Source organism: Echinops telfairi, unplaced genomic scaffold (genome assembly GCF_000313985.2).
Source record: "Echinops telfairi isolate 266 unplaced genomic scaffold, ASM31398v2 ScPeMD7_7410;HRSCAF=8448, whole genome shotgun sequence".
NCBI lineage: Eukaryota > Metazoa > Chordata > Mammalia > Afrosoricida > Tenrecidae > Echinops > Echinops telfairi.
This window is the reverse complement of record NW_022111310.1, coordinates 2,674,667-2,688,759: the sequence shown is the minus strand read 5'-3', so window position 1 is coordinate 2,688,759 and position 14,093 is coordinate 2,674,667. Positions and strand designations below refer to the sequence as shown.

General features: G+C 50.7%; 1 protein-coding gene across 1 annotated transcript in view; it reads left to right on the top strand.

Annotated features, from left to right (window-relative positions):
- Nucleotides 1-14,093, top strand: part of TRIM14 (tripartite motif containing 14) — a 32,851-nt gene that overhangs the window by 13,769 nt on the left and 4,989 nt on the right. Inside the window, exons 3-5 of the mRNA XM_004711079.3 lie at nucleotides 3,106-3,339; nucleotides 6,121-6,283; nucleotides 11,296-11,388. Of these exons, the coding sequence (XP_004711136.2) occupies nucleotides 3,106-3,339; nucleotides 6,121-6,283; nucleotides 11,296-11,388 (490 nt within the window). The remainder of the gene's footprint in view (nucleotides 1-3,105; nucleotides 3,340-6,120; nucleotides 6,284-11,295; nucleotides 11,389-14,093) is intronic.

Here is a 14,093-nt window from a genome sequence, read left to right as displayed (position 1 = left end):
GTGTGTGTGTGTGTGTGTGTGTGTGTGTGTGTGTGAAGCTGCACACTGTTGAACCCAGAAGATTGGCGCGCGCATGTGTGTGTGTGTGTGTGTGTGTGTGTGTGTGTGAAGCTGCACACTGTTGAACCCAGAAGATTGGCCCGCCAGATGTATGCAGGGATTTTGAATGGGTCTAGGCTGTCAGACTCAAAAGGCCCTCAAAGATGGGGTGGAGACCAAGGCTCAGGAAGTAGAAATAGTTTATTTTTGGTCACATTGCGAGTTCGAGGTAACCCTAGAGCCCCACCAAAACCCGTGAAGTCCCCCCAGGCAGACGGCAAGCATTGCAAGGTGAAAAGAGGCACTTTGTTCACTGCCATCGAGTCCCTGCAGGCTCCTAGCAACCTTATAGGACAGGGTAGAACTGCCCCTGTGAGTTTCCGAGACTGTAACTCTTAGTGGGAGTAGAAAGCTCCGTCTCTCTCCCGAGGAGCAGCTGGTGATTTTGAACTGCAGACTTTGCAGTTAGCAGCCCAACTTGTAACTACTATGCCACCAGGGCTCCAAAATGTGTCAATAGGGAGATCAAATGATAAATATGATATTTTAATTACATCTGCCATCATCAACTTTAATTAATGACACTACCTCTATCTGATAATAAGACTATTCACATCCCTGGACTGTGGTCAAGGAGGATTCACGGGAGGCTTACTCCCTGGGTGGGCCCTGCACATGGACTTCGGCGTCCACTGTCCTCCATAGCCTTCTGCACACCAAAGGCTCAGAATCAAAGCTGTGATACCATTCCTCCTTTGGATTCAGATTTTATTATTTACAATCCTTGGATCATGTAGGCCGGTGGCTTCTTCCATGCGGCCCTACTCGATGCCTCACTTACATGGCTGCTTGTTTGAAGACAAGTCTTTAAAATCCCAGAAGCTATCCTTCCTGATAGCTGGGCAGCATCTAGTTTCTTCTGCACACTTTGCTAGAGCACACATATCCTCAGTGTTCTCTTCATGAGGGCAACCATCAAGCAGGGTCATGTCCTAAGAACTAATTGTTAGATTGGGATAAGAATGATGTGCAAGCCCAAAATTCATTTTATGGCTATGGTTTGTATATGTCTCTGATGACTGTAGAGACACCACTGTCATTTTATGATAGAGACCATTATAAATCATCCCCATAGGACATAAGGTAATTCTATTGATAGTGTCATTAATTTAGCCAAAGGTATAGAATTTAAAACACTGTTGAGAAAAGGAAATGATACAAGTGCAGGCTGGAATTTAAAACACTGTTGAGAAAAAGAAATACAAGTGCAGGCTGGCCACATCTTGCATCACATGAACGATTGACTTTTACAGCTTAAACTTTCAAGTTATTAGGACACTATTTACATAAACAATGGGGGTGGGTGAGAGGGCAAAATGTTCAATAACATACATACATTGACAAAGACGGAACCGTGCCTACCAGATTCAAACCGGTAGTAAGGAAGTATTATTAGTAAGGAGGGCATTAAAATAGCATGCGGTGGTCCCGGGCCAACATTCATTGGGCACCCTCAAGGCAAGAGACCTGACCAAAGTCCAACGGCCCCCAGTTCTTTTATATATATATAAATCATTTTATTGGGGGCTCTTATAACAATCCATACATGGTATGAGCTCCTGTTTTTCCCGCCCTTCCCCACCTTCCCACCCTCATGAACCCTTGATAAATTATAAATTATTATTATTTTCATATCTTACACCATCCGCTGTGTTCCTTCAACTAAGTTTCTGTTGTTTGTCCCCCTGGAGGCGGGGGCGGATTATACATCAATCATTGTGATCAGTTCACCCTTTCTCCCCCCACCTACCCTCATGGTATCGCTACTCCCATTATTGTTCCTCAGGGGTTTATCTCTCCTGGATTTCGTGTGTCGAGAGCTCTTATCTGCACCAGTGTACATGCTCCAGTCTAGCCGGATTTGTAAGGTAGAATTGGGGTCAGGATAGTGGCAGGGGGAGGAAGCATTAAAGAACTAGAGGAATGTCGTGTTTCCTCAGTTCTATACTGCACCCCGGCTGGCTCATCCCATCCTTGTGACCCTTCTGTGAGGGATGTCCAATTGTCTTCAGATGGGCTTTGGGTCTCCACTCTGACCCATCTCATTTGCATCAATATGATTGTTTTGGGTCTTATGATGCCTGATACCTGCCCCCCGACGACACCTCATGATCACACAGGCTGGTGTGCTTCTTCCGTGTGGGCTTTGTTGCTTCCCTGACAACCACCAGTCCTGTACCTCAGGATAGCAGCCATATGCTTCTTCCCACACTAGGCAGTTTTAGCCTTAAGTCCAAGGGCTACAGGGGAGTTTGAGGTAAAGCTCAGCTCACTTATCGGGATTTCCACATTGAGTTGTGGCCTTCTGTTGTGGCCTAGGAAGGATGTTGAGGGCTCTGAAAGACAGAGTCCAAGATTCCAGTAGTCTGTAGCACATGCCCTGGTCCACCAAGAGCTAGATAGAGACTGGGTCAAAAGACACGTGGTTTGAAGCAGTGTGGCTTTACAGTATGCTCTAATATCTATCAGATCAGCTCCTTTGTGGATCTTGTTTTTAATGCTTCTTTTTCCCTTTATGGCGCCTACTCCTTCCTATCACAATTTAACGGTTTTTAACCCACATGTTAAGGTTTGGATTGGGATTACATTGAATTTACAGGTAAAGCTGGGGACCAATACCACCTTATCATCATAACGCTTCCGAGCGAGCAACATGATTTGTGCTTCCCTGTTCTCAGAGTACTTACTTTAAACTGGTTTCTGTACCATTTAGGCTTTGGTTTGTCTAGGTCTTCACGGCTTGGGTAAAGTTTATGTTTAGATAGTTTGCAATCAATTTTCTTTCCCGGCTTTAAGGAGGATCTTTATTCTTCCAGGTATTTTCAGATGTGGTTATAACCAGTCCTTAGGGAAGTTTTGGGTTTAAAAAAATATTTGACCTCCACCTTGCTGAATTCACTTTTTAGATGGTGTGTGTGTGTGTGTGTGTGTGTGTGTGTGTGTGAGACTCTCCTGGAGTTTCTAGGTTGACCGTCCTGTCGTGTGCCATTCGGGTTTTCTTTGCAGGCTCACGCAGACTCAAGTAAAACCTGGCTGGCAGGGAAATTCACAGAACTGCGACTGCTGCTTGATGAGGAGGAAGCACTGGCCAAGAAATTCATTGATAGAAACACGCAGCTTGCCCTGCAGGCGTACAAGCAGCAGACGGAGTCCCGAGGGCAGCACATCAAGGTCTTGAACGACCTCTCCCACCGCGTCTGGACTATCAGCCAGGAGACCAATCCCTTCCAACTGCTGCAGGTGACTCGGGGTTTTTCTCCTCACCACTGCCACCTGCTACAGCCTTTTGTCGCAGCTGTGGGAGTGGGAGTGATGGAAGTGGGGGGAGGGGTTATTACCTACCGTCCCACTGCTCCCCAAGTCAGGTGGCCCGTGTGCCATAGAGTGAGATGCTGCCTGGCTCTGTACGGGCGCCAGGGTTGACTGTGGATCACGGGGTTTTCATTGGCTGATTTTCCAAAGCAGACTCCAGTCCTTTCTCCCTTGCCCATCTTAGTCTGGGAGCTCTGCTGAACCCTGTTCATCAGCGTAGTGACTGCCACGCAGGCGTGGTGGTGGCGGTGGTGGTGGAGCACTGTGTGTGACTTGGCCAGGAATCAGACTCAGATCTCCTTCCCAGAAAACAAGAAGTCTGCCATGGAAGCCCCAGGGCCCCTCAGCCTGGTGACAGTAGCATTAGATACGATATTTGCACACTGAAGGGGATACACAGAGGCTCGCCGTGCCAGCATGTAGACTTCTGTCTCCACACACACAAGAGAGCAAAATGTTACATAGCTAGAAAAATAAGATGCATCTTGAACTGATTAATAGTAGTGATAGGCAGGACCTCTGGGTTCCCAGCAAGCATCCCTGATGGCACATCTTGGCTACTAACCCAAAGATCAGCAGTTCAAACCCAGCAGCCCACTCCGTGGGAGAAAGATGTGGCAGGTGGCTCCCATAAAGAAACTTTGTAAGGGAGTTCTGCTCCGACCTACAGATTCACTGGGAATTGGAATCAACCTGATGGCATGCCAACCCACCCCAACTCACCCCATCAGGTCGAGTCAGACTCATAGCAACCCTGTAGCACAGGGTAGACCTGCCCCTGTGAGTTTCTGAGACTGCCATTCTTCAAAGGAATAGAAAGCCTCACGTTTCTCCCGAGGATCAGATAGTGGGCTTGAACTGATGACCTTGTGGTTAGCAGCCAGTGAGTAACCACGTGCGGCCACCAGGGCACCCTTGATGGCACACAACAACAACCAAACATGTGCCAAGCCCTTTCTGTGCCTTAGTTGTATATTTACCAGAACTTTTCCGGGTGGATCTCATAACCCCATCTTACTAATGAGAAATTGTGACTTCCGGTGGCAGAGGTGGGTGGGAACCCGGATCTGTCTGACCCTCAGTCCCCACGGTGGCAGGGCTCATCCCTCGGCCATTGCAGTGACTACTGAGACAGCCTTCTGGGAAGGCACTCCACTTGAAGTGAGCCGAGCTGGTTCAAGGGAGGGAGGCCGCCGGGCTCTGCTGGAAGTCATTACCTTGGGTTGAAGGAGATTCCCTGAAAAGGCCCCTGGGAGTGTCGTATGGCTGAGGGTGGTGTTTCTGTCCCATCTCTGGGCAAGTGGTGGCTTTCCACTCACCTGTCTCTTCCCGTCCCCTTCTTTACCACGCCTTCTGGAAAGCTGAGCACCAAATACACTTCCAATAAGGCGACATTCTGCAATTCATCTCACTCTGGCCGCCAGTTTGCTCTGGTCTTCTCTCTGCTTCGTCTTCTCTCGTACAACATCCGGTGACCTTGTAAGACATGCTGAGGCTTATGGGGCAAGACATGCTATGGGACAAGATATGCTATGGGCTTATGGGACAAGACATGCTATGGGCTTATGGGGCAAGACATGTTATGGGTTCAATTTAATAAAGGCGGTGCAGAGTCTAACCACAGCCTAGCATGGACTCTGTATAGTAAGTGAGGCAAGTAGGCCCCCAGGGTGGAGTTCACCTTGTGCATCACCTTTAGGTGAGCCAGCCAATTCTCTTGCTCCGTTATGTCAGCTGATATCCAGGTGCCGTGTTCTCTGGAGGCAATAGCGCTGTGTTCTTGGAGGGCGACGGGCACAAAGGGGTTCCTTTGCACCTCTTTAAGTAATGGTCATTTTCAGTGCGACTGAACACGAACAACCTCTTTTGGGGGGAGAAAAACAGTTTTCTGACATCATAGGCACAGAGTCGCCACTATGGCCTTATTCCTTTTACTCTCTGGCACCGTCTATCAAAGCTACCAGTGTTCATCATCCTCCTCCCTCTTTTAACGGACGCTGAGCGGCTTACGCTGAGCAGAGCTCCCCTACTAGGAGCCCACAGCGGGGCAGCAGGTGTGCCGCAGGAAGGTCTGGTACTGTATGGCCCCGGAAGACTGCGTGGAGGTGACAGCGCAGCAGGCTGTGGCGATTTGGTACCTAGGCAGAGGCACGGGGTTGGGTGGGGGGCTCAGAAGGGCGCTTTTCTCCGGGCACAAGCCCAAGGGGGCGCGCTGGAGGAGGTGTGGCTGAGGCAGCCAGACATAAACCAGGCAGTCGTTTCTGCCACGGCTTGGTCCCTCTCAACAGCGTTTCACCTTAAAACTGGAGGGAGGCACAACTTAGAGATGGCCCCAGGGTGCTTGAATATAGGGGGACAGGACTTGGGCATGCCGTCACTCTTCCCCTGTATCTTCAGGGCCAGAACAGCCGGTCTGACTCCTCCCTTTGCCCCCCAATGCCTGCTCTGGACTAGGACCCAATCAATGGGTGTGAAAGGGAGGGAGGGGTCCTGGAGGGAGGGGCCACCAGCGTCTGGGCTGGGAAGCCTTCCACCCAGCTTCTCCCAGAGTGTGGTCCCCCCAGGACTGCGCACCGCCAGGGAGGAGGTGAGAGCAGGTTCCAGGGCCGGGTGGGGCGCGCCCCTGTGGCTGGGTGCGTGGGGGAGGCCGGGACCCCACTGCAGGGCGGGGAGCGGCCCTGACCTCGGGCGTCCGTCGGTCCTTCACAGGCGTACTCGGCCGCCAAGCAGGAGATGCAGCAGCAGATGAGCGTGGGGGAGCTGTGCCACCCCGTGGCCCTCTCTTTCGAGCCCGTCAAGAGCCTCTTCAAGAGCCTCGTGGAAGCCGTGCAGAACACGCTTCAGGAACCCCTGGAAGTCCGCCTTCGGGCCAGTAAGTTGCCCTACGACCTACTCGGGTCCTCACCTCCCCCCAGGGTCCTAAAACCCCACTGCCCGGGAGTGGACTCCAACTCTAACTACCCCACAGGGCAGTCAAAGTGCCCATGGGGTGCCCGAGGCTGTAAATCTGTGCAGATGCAGACTCCCTCATGTGTCCCGTGTGGAGGGGCTGGTGGGTTCCAACTGTCGGCTTTGGGGTTCACCGGTGAGCAATTTCCCCACCTCGCCACCGAGCCTCTCTCAGCCCAGAGACTGCCGCCAAGCTCACCCCCTACAGCACAGTTCTGCCACACCTGGGCCCTGGGCTGGGCTGTCTGCCAAGGGCTCTTGGGTCCAGCCCCCTTCAACTTTACCTCCTACCCTCCTGAGACCATGCCCTGCCTCTGTCCCATGACATACTGCTCAGCTGCTGACCCGCAGATGGCTCCTGACTCCAGGCACGCCACACGTTTGCCTGCTCTGGGCTCCCAGCCAGAACGGATGCCACCGCCGCCTCTTCTTCCTCTGCCAGTCCCAGCCCCACCTTCTTCCAGGTGGGCACAGTGTGCCCCTGGGAGGGAGCCTGGTCCCTGCACCCACCTCCCCAACAAGCTCCCTCTCCTGGTGTCTCTGCCCTGAGGGCCCTGGCCCTTGTAAACACCAGGAGGGATTCACTTTGGGACCAGCTCTGAGCTCCCCGCACAAAGCCAGTGCTCAGAGATGTCCACTGACCCCTCTGGCTGTTATGATGCATCCATCGGACATTTACTGAATCCCATGGGTCTGGGATGAGCAAGGGCCGGAAAGCAAAGCAAATTCCAGTCTTGGTGGTTCTCGCAGGGCAGGGGCTGAGTGAGCAGACCTGAAGGAAGCCTTTAGCCAGCTCCTTGGACCTGAGGGGTCCCAGGCATGGACTTGGGCTCCTGACCCAGATCCTCAACCCCTTCCTGTCCCTGGACAAAGGACTTAACTTTTCTGTGCCTCTGTTTCCACATCCATAAAATGGAACCAATAACTCCCGGCACTATTGTGGGCACCAGTGCTTAGAACAGGGCTCAGATATAAATCCAAAGCCAAACCTGTGCCTCCCGAGCTGATTCTGACCCATAGTGCCCCCTAAAGGACAGGGTAGAAGTGCTCCATTGAGTTTCCTGTAATCTTAACAGAAGCAGACTGCCACACCGCTCTTCCGGGAAGCGGCCGGTGGGCTGGAACCACTGACCTTTCTGTTCCCAGCCCTGTGCTTAGCCGCTGTGCCACCAAGGCTTCTTAATAGAATAAAATAAACACCCTGTAAAGGTTAGCTGTTATTACTGCTGCTGGTGGTGGTATCTTGTGACCACTGAGGGATATGTATTGGGACACAGGGGAAGTAGTTACAAAGGTCCTGAGGTGAGGGTGAGGCAGGTGCAAATTCAGCATGTCAGAGCAAAGTAAAGGGGCGCCAGGATAGAATGGGGATCGAGTGCAGTAAGGGACTGAGAATCGCATTGCATCTAGGAGGCTCTAAAGAGTTTGGTTTGAACCAAAAGAAGAAGGGTGTTTTCTGAGCTGAGCGAGAGCGTTTGGGAGTGGTGGGAAATGTTCGGTGTGAGAAGGTTTGCCCCTATGTGGGGATATGAAATAGGCCCCTGGGTTGGGGAAGTGGTTACTGAGGGAGGATTTCCCACAGTGAGGAGTGACAATGAGACTGTGAGGAAGTAACAAGCTGCTGAGGATGAGATGATGAGTGAAAGCCAGTTGGTGGCGGTGGCCATGAGCTCCAGCTCTGGAAAAGGCAGCCCCCTGCCTGGAGGAACCAGCCAGGCAGAGGGAACTACAGGGGCCCAGGGCAGCCCTCTGAGGAGGCCAGTGCAGGGAGGAGAGGGCAGGTTGAAGAGAGTTGAAGTTGAGGAGGTTGGAAGCCACCTTGTCAAAGTGCCAACTCTTAAGACCAGCACAAAGGGGAGCCAAAAGAGAGGCAAAGAGGCCAGAGGAGGAGAGACTAAAATGCCCTGGGCTGGACACGAGAGATGAAGCCAGACCCCATCTGCAGAGCACTCCTGTCCTCACAGGGGGACAACAGCGGGTGCCACGAGGCTCTGAGGAAAGAGTGGGTGCCCTGACAGGGACGCCAAGGAGGACTTCCTGGAGGAGGTGGCACTAAAATTGACCCTTGTAAGAACTAGAAAGATTTTGAGGATCGGAAAGAACAGGGAGAGGCAATTCAAACAGATGAGAGGACGCTGTCCTGAGGAGCACAGTCGATGGACAGTAATCTCTCCTGAGTTAGTTTGCCAGGTTCCGTTCAATATTTAATTCTCCTGTAACATCCATGGGAGCCCTGGTAGTGGAGTGGTTTTATGCTGGGCTGTGTATCTGCAAGGTCAGCAGTTCGAAACCACTAGCCACTCTGAGGGAGAAAGACAAGGCTTTCTACTCCCATAAAGATTTATTGTCTCAGAAACTCACAGGGACAGTTCTAGCCTGTCCGAGAGGGTTGCTATGAGCTGGCACCAACTCGAGGGCAGTGAGTTTGAGTGTAGATAACATCCGCTGGGAATTTGGATACCTAGTCCAACTAGAAAATTCTTTAGATGTCATTTTTTTAAATCACCTTTTAATCTTGTTAGTTGCCAGTGAATCAATCCCGACTCAGGGCTGCCCTGGGAATGCAGCGGAACCGCTCCACAGGGCTTTCCAGGCCGGAAGCAGCTCCCCAGGCCTGTCTTACGAGGCGCCTCAAGACCCCCAACCTTGCAGCTGGTAATCGAGTGCTTAGTCATTTGCACAGCTTAGCAGTCGTTGTATCTCAATTAAAACAAAAAGAATAAATAATAAAACTATTGGGGTAGGAATCTTAGCAGTAGAGACCTGAAACTTAGAACTCTGGCCTCATCGTTGTCCTCTGAATGAGTGTGTGTGTGTGGGGGGGGTTGGTTCCCCTAGAAAGGGGTGAGTTGGACAGACCTGAAATGCAATTTGTCCTCATTCACAGTCTCTTCCCAAGGAGCTGGGGACCCTGCTAAGTCCGTGGCACCAGCTAAGACTTGCTCTGTGTTCGAAGCACTCATCTAAGTACTTTCCTTGAGTTCGTCCAGCTACGCCTTATTACCACCCTGTAGCCTAAGCAAAAAACCCACTGCCATAGAGTCCATTGGGACTCACACGGGCCTTCTATAGGGTTCCCGGGACTGGGCATCTTCACAGGAGCAGAGAGCCTCATCTTTGTCCTTTGGAGGGGCCCATGAGCTTGATCCGCCGACTTCGCAGTCAGCCCACGCTTAACCAGAGCTAGGTGCCTTCATGATCCCTGTTTTGCAGATGAGAGAGCTGAGGCTCAGAGAGGTTCAGTGGTGTACCCTCGGTGACACAGCTGGTAGGTGGCAGAGATGGAATGCAAACAGACTGTGGCCCAGGGCCTGCGTTCTGAGCCTCTGGGCTCGGTTTCCACTGGGCCCGTCACGCCTTACGCACCATCAGCTGAGGTCTCCGCTGCTCACTACCCCAAATGTCATCCTGAGAGGGCCTGACTCCCAGGAAGCACCTGAGTGGGGGTCTTAGGGCCACAAGACCCTTCCAATGCTCCCTTTCTCAGGTCACCACGTGTTTGCTCCACAGACTGCAGGCTCAATGGGGCCAAAGGGACACAGCGCTTTCCCTAGTCCCCAAATGGGATACCGTCTGTAGACTCCACCCTGCTCTTTATCCTCACTCCCAGTGAGCTGCTAGGCCCTGGCAATTCTGCCCCTGCCATGTTTCTGTTAGGTAGCCCAGCATAGGGCTGGGGAATGTCCGTTAACGCATGCCCAGAGGGCCAAGCTACGGGAACAAAGGAGTGGCGCACTGCACATGCCCAGAGGCTCAGGTTTCCCGTAGGTAGGCATGGGTGGGCGTGAACCTGAATTGGCCCACCTAGGCCAGGTGAATTCAATTCAGCCAATGGGGTCTATCAGGGGTCGTCCACCACGCCTCCCTGTGGAATCCTTGAAAAGGCAGGAGCCGGGAGAACTTTGGGAGAGCCAGCAGAACCCTGAGGGAACTTTGGAGGAACTTTGGGACACTTTTGCGTGACTCCGAGCAGTTTCCAGACAAGCTGTATGCTCGGGAGGAGCCCCTTGGGTGCCGTGTAAACCTGAAACTTCCTCTAACTCTCATAAAACTCACTTGGATCACGAACCAGACTTCGGCGTGAATTCTTTCTCGCGCGGAGCCAAGGACCGAGGTATATCTAGCTCCAGAGAGAGCTAACATTTCCTTTGCCCAGGCCTTCTCCACCCTTGCTGCCCTGGTCAGGCCGGAGCCTCCCAGCAGGCCCCTGCTTCCACTCCCACTTTGCCCTAAATCCTCCTGCTCATGTGATGCCCTCCCTCAGACACCTTCCATAGCTCCCCGCTCCAGACTCCCTCTATACCTTCTCATCTAGCTAGCCCCCCACCGTCTCTTCTGTGTCCAAGTCTTCCCCATCCTCCAAGGGCAAACCCAAGTGCTTCCTTCTCCCAGAGGCCCTCCTAGACTCCTCTCCTCCTTCCTGACCTTGAGCCCTCCCTGGAGATCTTAGATCAAAGGAGACTATTCTCACCTCCTTTACCAGGTGGACCGTGGCTTGGGTTTCCTAGGAACGCCCCCTCACCTGAAGGGGATCTCACAATGGCCTTCTGAACACTCAGCTCTGGTCTCTCGCTTTTTTTCACCTGTATCCTGGGATTCGCCCTTCTGTCCTAGAGGGTCCCGGTGAATGGTCATCAACTACTCCACAGCAGCAAGTTCTGCATCTTTTTGTTTGTTTGTTTGCCTCTCCTCCTACGGTGTTGAGGATTCTCATCCTCTGATGGGCAGACTCCCCAAGCCCGCCACTTCCCCCTCACCCTGGCCAGCGCCAGCTTGCAGAATGCAGGCCCTTTAGACCTGACCTGGTCCTTGAGTTGCCCTGTTGCTGTGAAGGTGCGTTTCCATGAGAATTTTTTTTTTCCTAGCGTATTTTACCTTTTTGACTTGTGCTGCTTGCCTGAGCACCGAGCGCTCATTTCTCACAATGTGTTACAGATGAGAACAGTCGGCTCTCCGGCTCCTGCAGCGCCCCGCCTGGTACCTTGTTGAAAACCGGTCCACCCCCGGAGAGAGCACTCTTCTTAAAACGTAAGTCACCCCCCTACCCTGCCCCCACCCCTGAGGGTTCCTCCAGTTGAAACCCTAACTTGTTTGTCTTTCACCTTATTCTTCGACCGTTCTCAAATGAATAACACATGTGCATTGCATAAAAATCAGAAAACCAAGAGAGAGAAAGGAAATCACCAGCCCTCTTTTCCTAGAAAACTGCTCTCAGATATCCTTCTAGCTTTCCTTGGTCTTTCTATACAAAAGCTGTGTTTACATACAAAGATCTGTTTAAGGTCCCTGCTCAGAAGGTGGTGTCATACTGTACATACAACACACAAACAAGGCAAGACAATAAAACACACTGACCCTGTAGGACAGATGGAACTGCCTCTGGGGGTTTCCAAGGCTGTCAAACTTTACCAGAGCAGAAAACCTCAGCTTTCTCCCTTGCACCAGTTGGGGGGTTCAAACTGCTGACCTTGCGAAATCCACTGTGCCACCAGGATGCCTTCATGTGGTACAGACTGTCACACTGCCTGGTCATCTCGTTTTCATTGAATGCTATGTTGTGAACCTATTTGTTCCCTTAAAAACATTATCCAGCTGAACATGCTCCTTGTAGAAAATTCGAAAGTTACAGATGTTCAAAAGAAAACATGGTCCAGCGCAGCCAGAGCACTCACTGCCACTGCAGCCCAAAGACCCGAGCTTCCTGCAGCCACTGCCACTGGCTGAGGCTCAGGAAGGCTCTGCTGCCTGGGGCCCAGTGGGACGTCCCCACTGGCCTCCAGCAGCCTCTCAGCCCCAGCCCCGGGGTGCTCCCAGAACCAGGGAGGCCCCCAAGAGCTCCACCTGGTTCACAGGATCTAACCCCGAAGCAGCAGAACTCTGAGGCGACAGTGGCCAAAGCCCAGGTGGCTGTAGCGCCCATCTTCATGTCCACCCTGTCCGTCAACGCTCCTGAGTCTTGCTCATCAGGTTATTCTGCCAACCAGCATCCCATGATGGAGGAGATCGTCCGACTCTGTCAGAATATGTTCGGGACCTTTTGAATCATCTTACAGAGCAGCCTGGCTGTTTTGAAACTGAAAGGGAACCATTTACAGAGACCCTGAATGGCCCGGTCACCACAGATGACACTTTGCATGACCTTGGGGGACTCGGCTATCAACAGGCCCCTTGTATCCCAGACTTCCATATGGGAGCTCATCTGTGCAACTGCCTGTCTCATCACCTGACAACGCACAGAGCAGCAACTTGGGCCAGTTGTTACTTCAAAGATGTCGGGCCAAATAGGAACTTAAAGATCAAGCTGCCAAAGGGAATGAAGCGATCCGAAAACGATTTCATGCATTTGTCCTCTTCCTGGGCGATCAAGAGGACCAACGGACAGGTCACAAGAGCAAACATTCTGCAGATTGCTCTTTGGGAGTTGCTGAATGCCCTCTTTTCCAAATCTGTGCATGACAACTTAATTTGGGCAGTAAAATGACTCAAATTGACAGGATCACTTTGGGAAGATGAGAAAGGAAACACTGTTATGGAAGAAATAGTTTCGAGAATTGAAAATGTTCTCCTAGATAAAAATTGCAGCAGAGACGTCCAACTGAACTCTTGAAGCTTGCAGAACTCTGGTCCAGGAACTGGGGTAGAGTCCAGGCGACGTCCACATCAAGAGAAGCCACCTCTGAAAATGATCCTGTTTCATGAATGCACCAACATTGCACACGTCTGATGATGCTCCTTTCGCTGTAGCTGATCCGGAGTCCCAAGAGAAATATCAAGAAGTACTTGAAAGAGAGAAGACTTTTTCCAGATTGTTAAGAAATGGAACAGACTTCTCAGGGGCTGGTGGTCCATCCTTGGATGATACTGATCTTGAGACGGACCCAGAAATTGAAGAAGCTTGTGAAAAGTGTTGTTCAGAATCAGAACGTAAGCAAAAGCAGTCATGATAAGTTTCAGTGTATCACATTTATACAGCAGCTTAGGTGTGGTGATTTAGCAGAACACCGGAAAGCAAGAAAACGCATCACATGTATACCCAATTGAGGATATTGAGTTATGTTACTAATGTATGCCATTTTCATTTTCTTTCACACTATCTGCCAAAATAAGCTATTCCCTTTGGCTTAACATAAATAAATAATTGAATATATAAAAATGAAACATTGTCCCTCCCAGAGATAAACATTAGCAGTGTTTTGGCATATATACTTTCAGACATTTACAAATATATATGCATAGATTTTTTTAAATGGGATCATCTTATAGATAGTGTTCTGCACTCTTTCTATTTAACACCAGAGTGGGATAACTTTCTATTTCAATAAATATAAATATTACCATTATTTTGAAAGAATTTCTAGTATTCCAGTTAATGGATATGTATCATATTTAACCCATCTTATCATGTCGGAAAAAATTCACACAGGTTTATATTTTCACTTTTAAAAAATTTTCATTTCTATAAACAATGCTGCACTAAGTGCATTCCTGCAGATGTTTTTGAATTCTGATCTGATTTGAATAGTAATTTCTCAATCAATAGCTCTGCATGCATTTTTTTGTAAAATCATTTTATTGGGGCTCATACAACTCTTATCACAATCCGTACATACATCAATTGTGTGAAGCACATTTATACATTTGTTGCCCTCATCATTCTCAAAATTCGCTTTCCTCTTGGGCTCCTGGAATTAGCTCCTCATTTTCCTTTTCCCCCTCCCCCTCCCTCCCCGCTC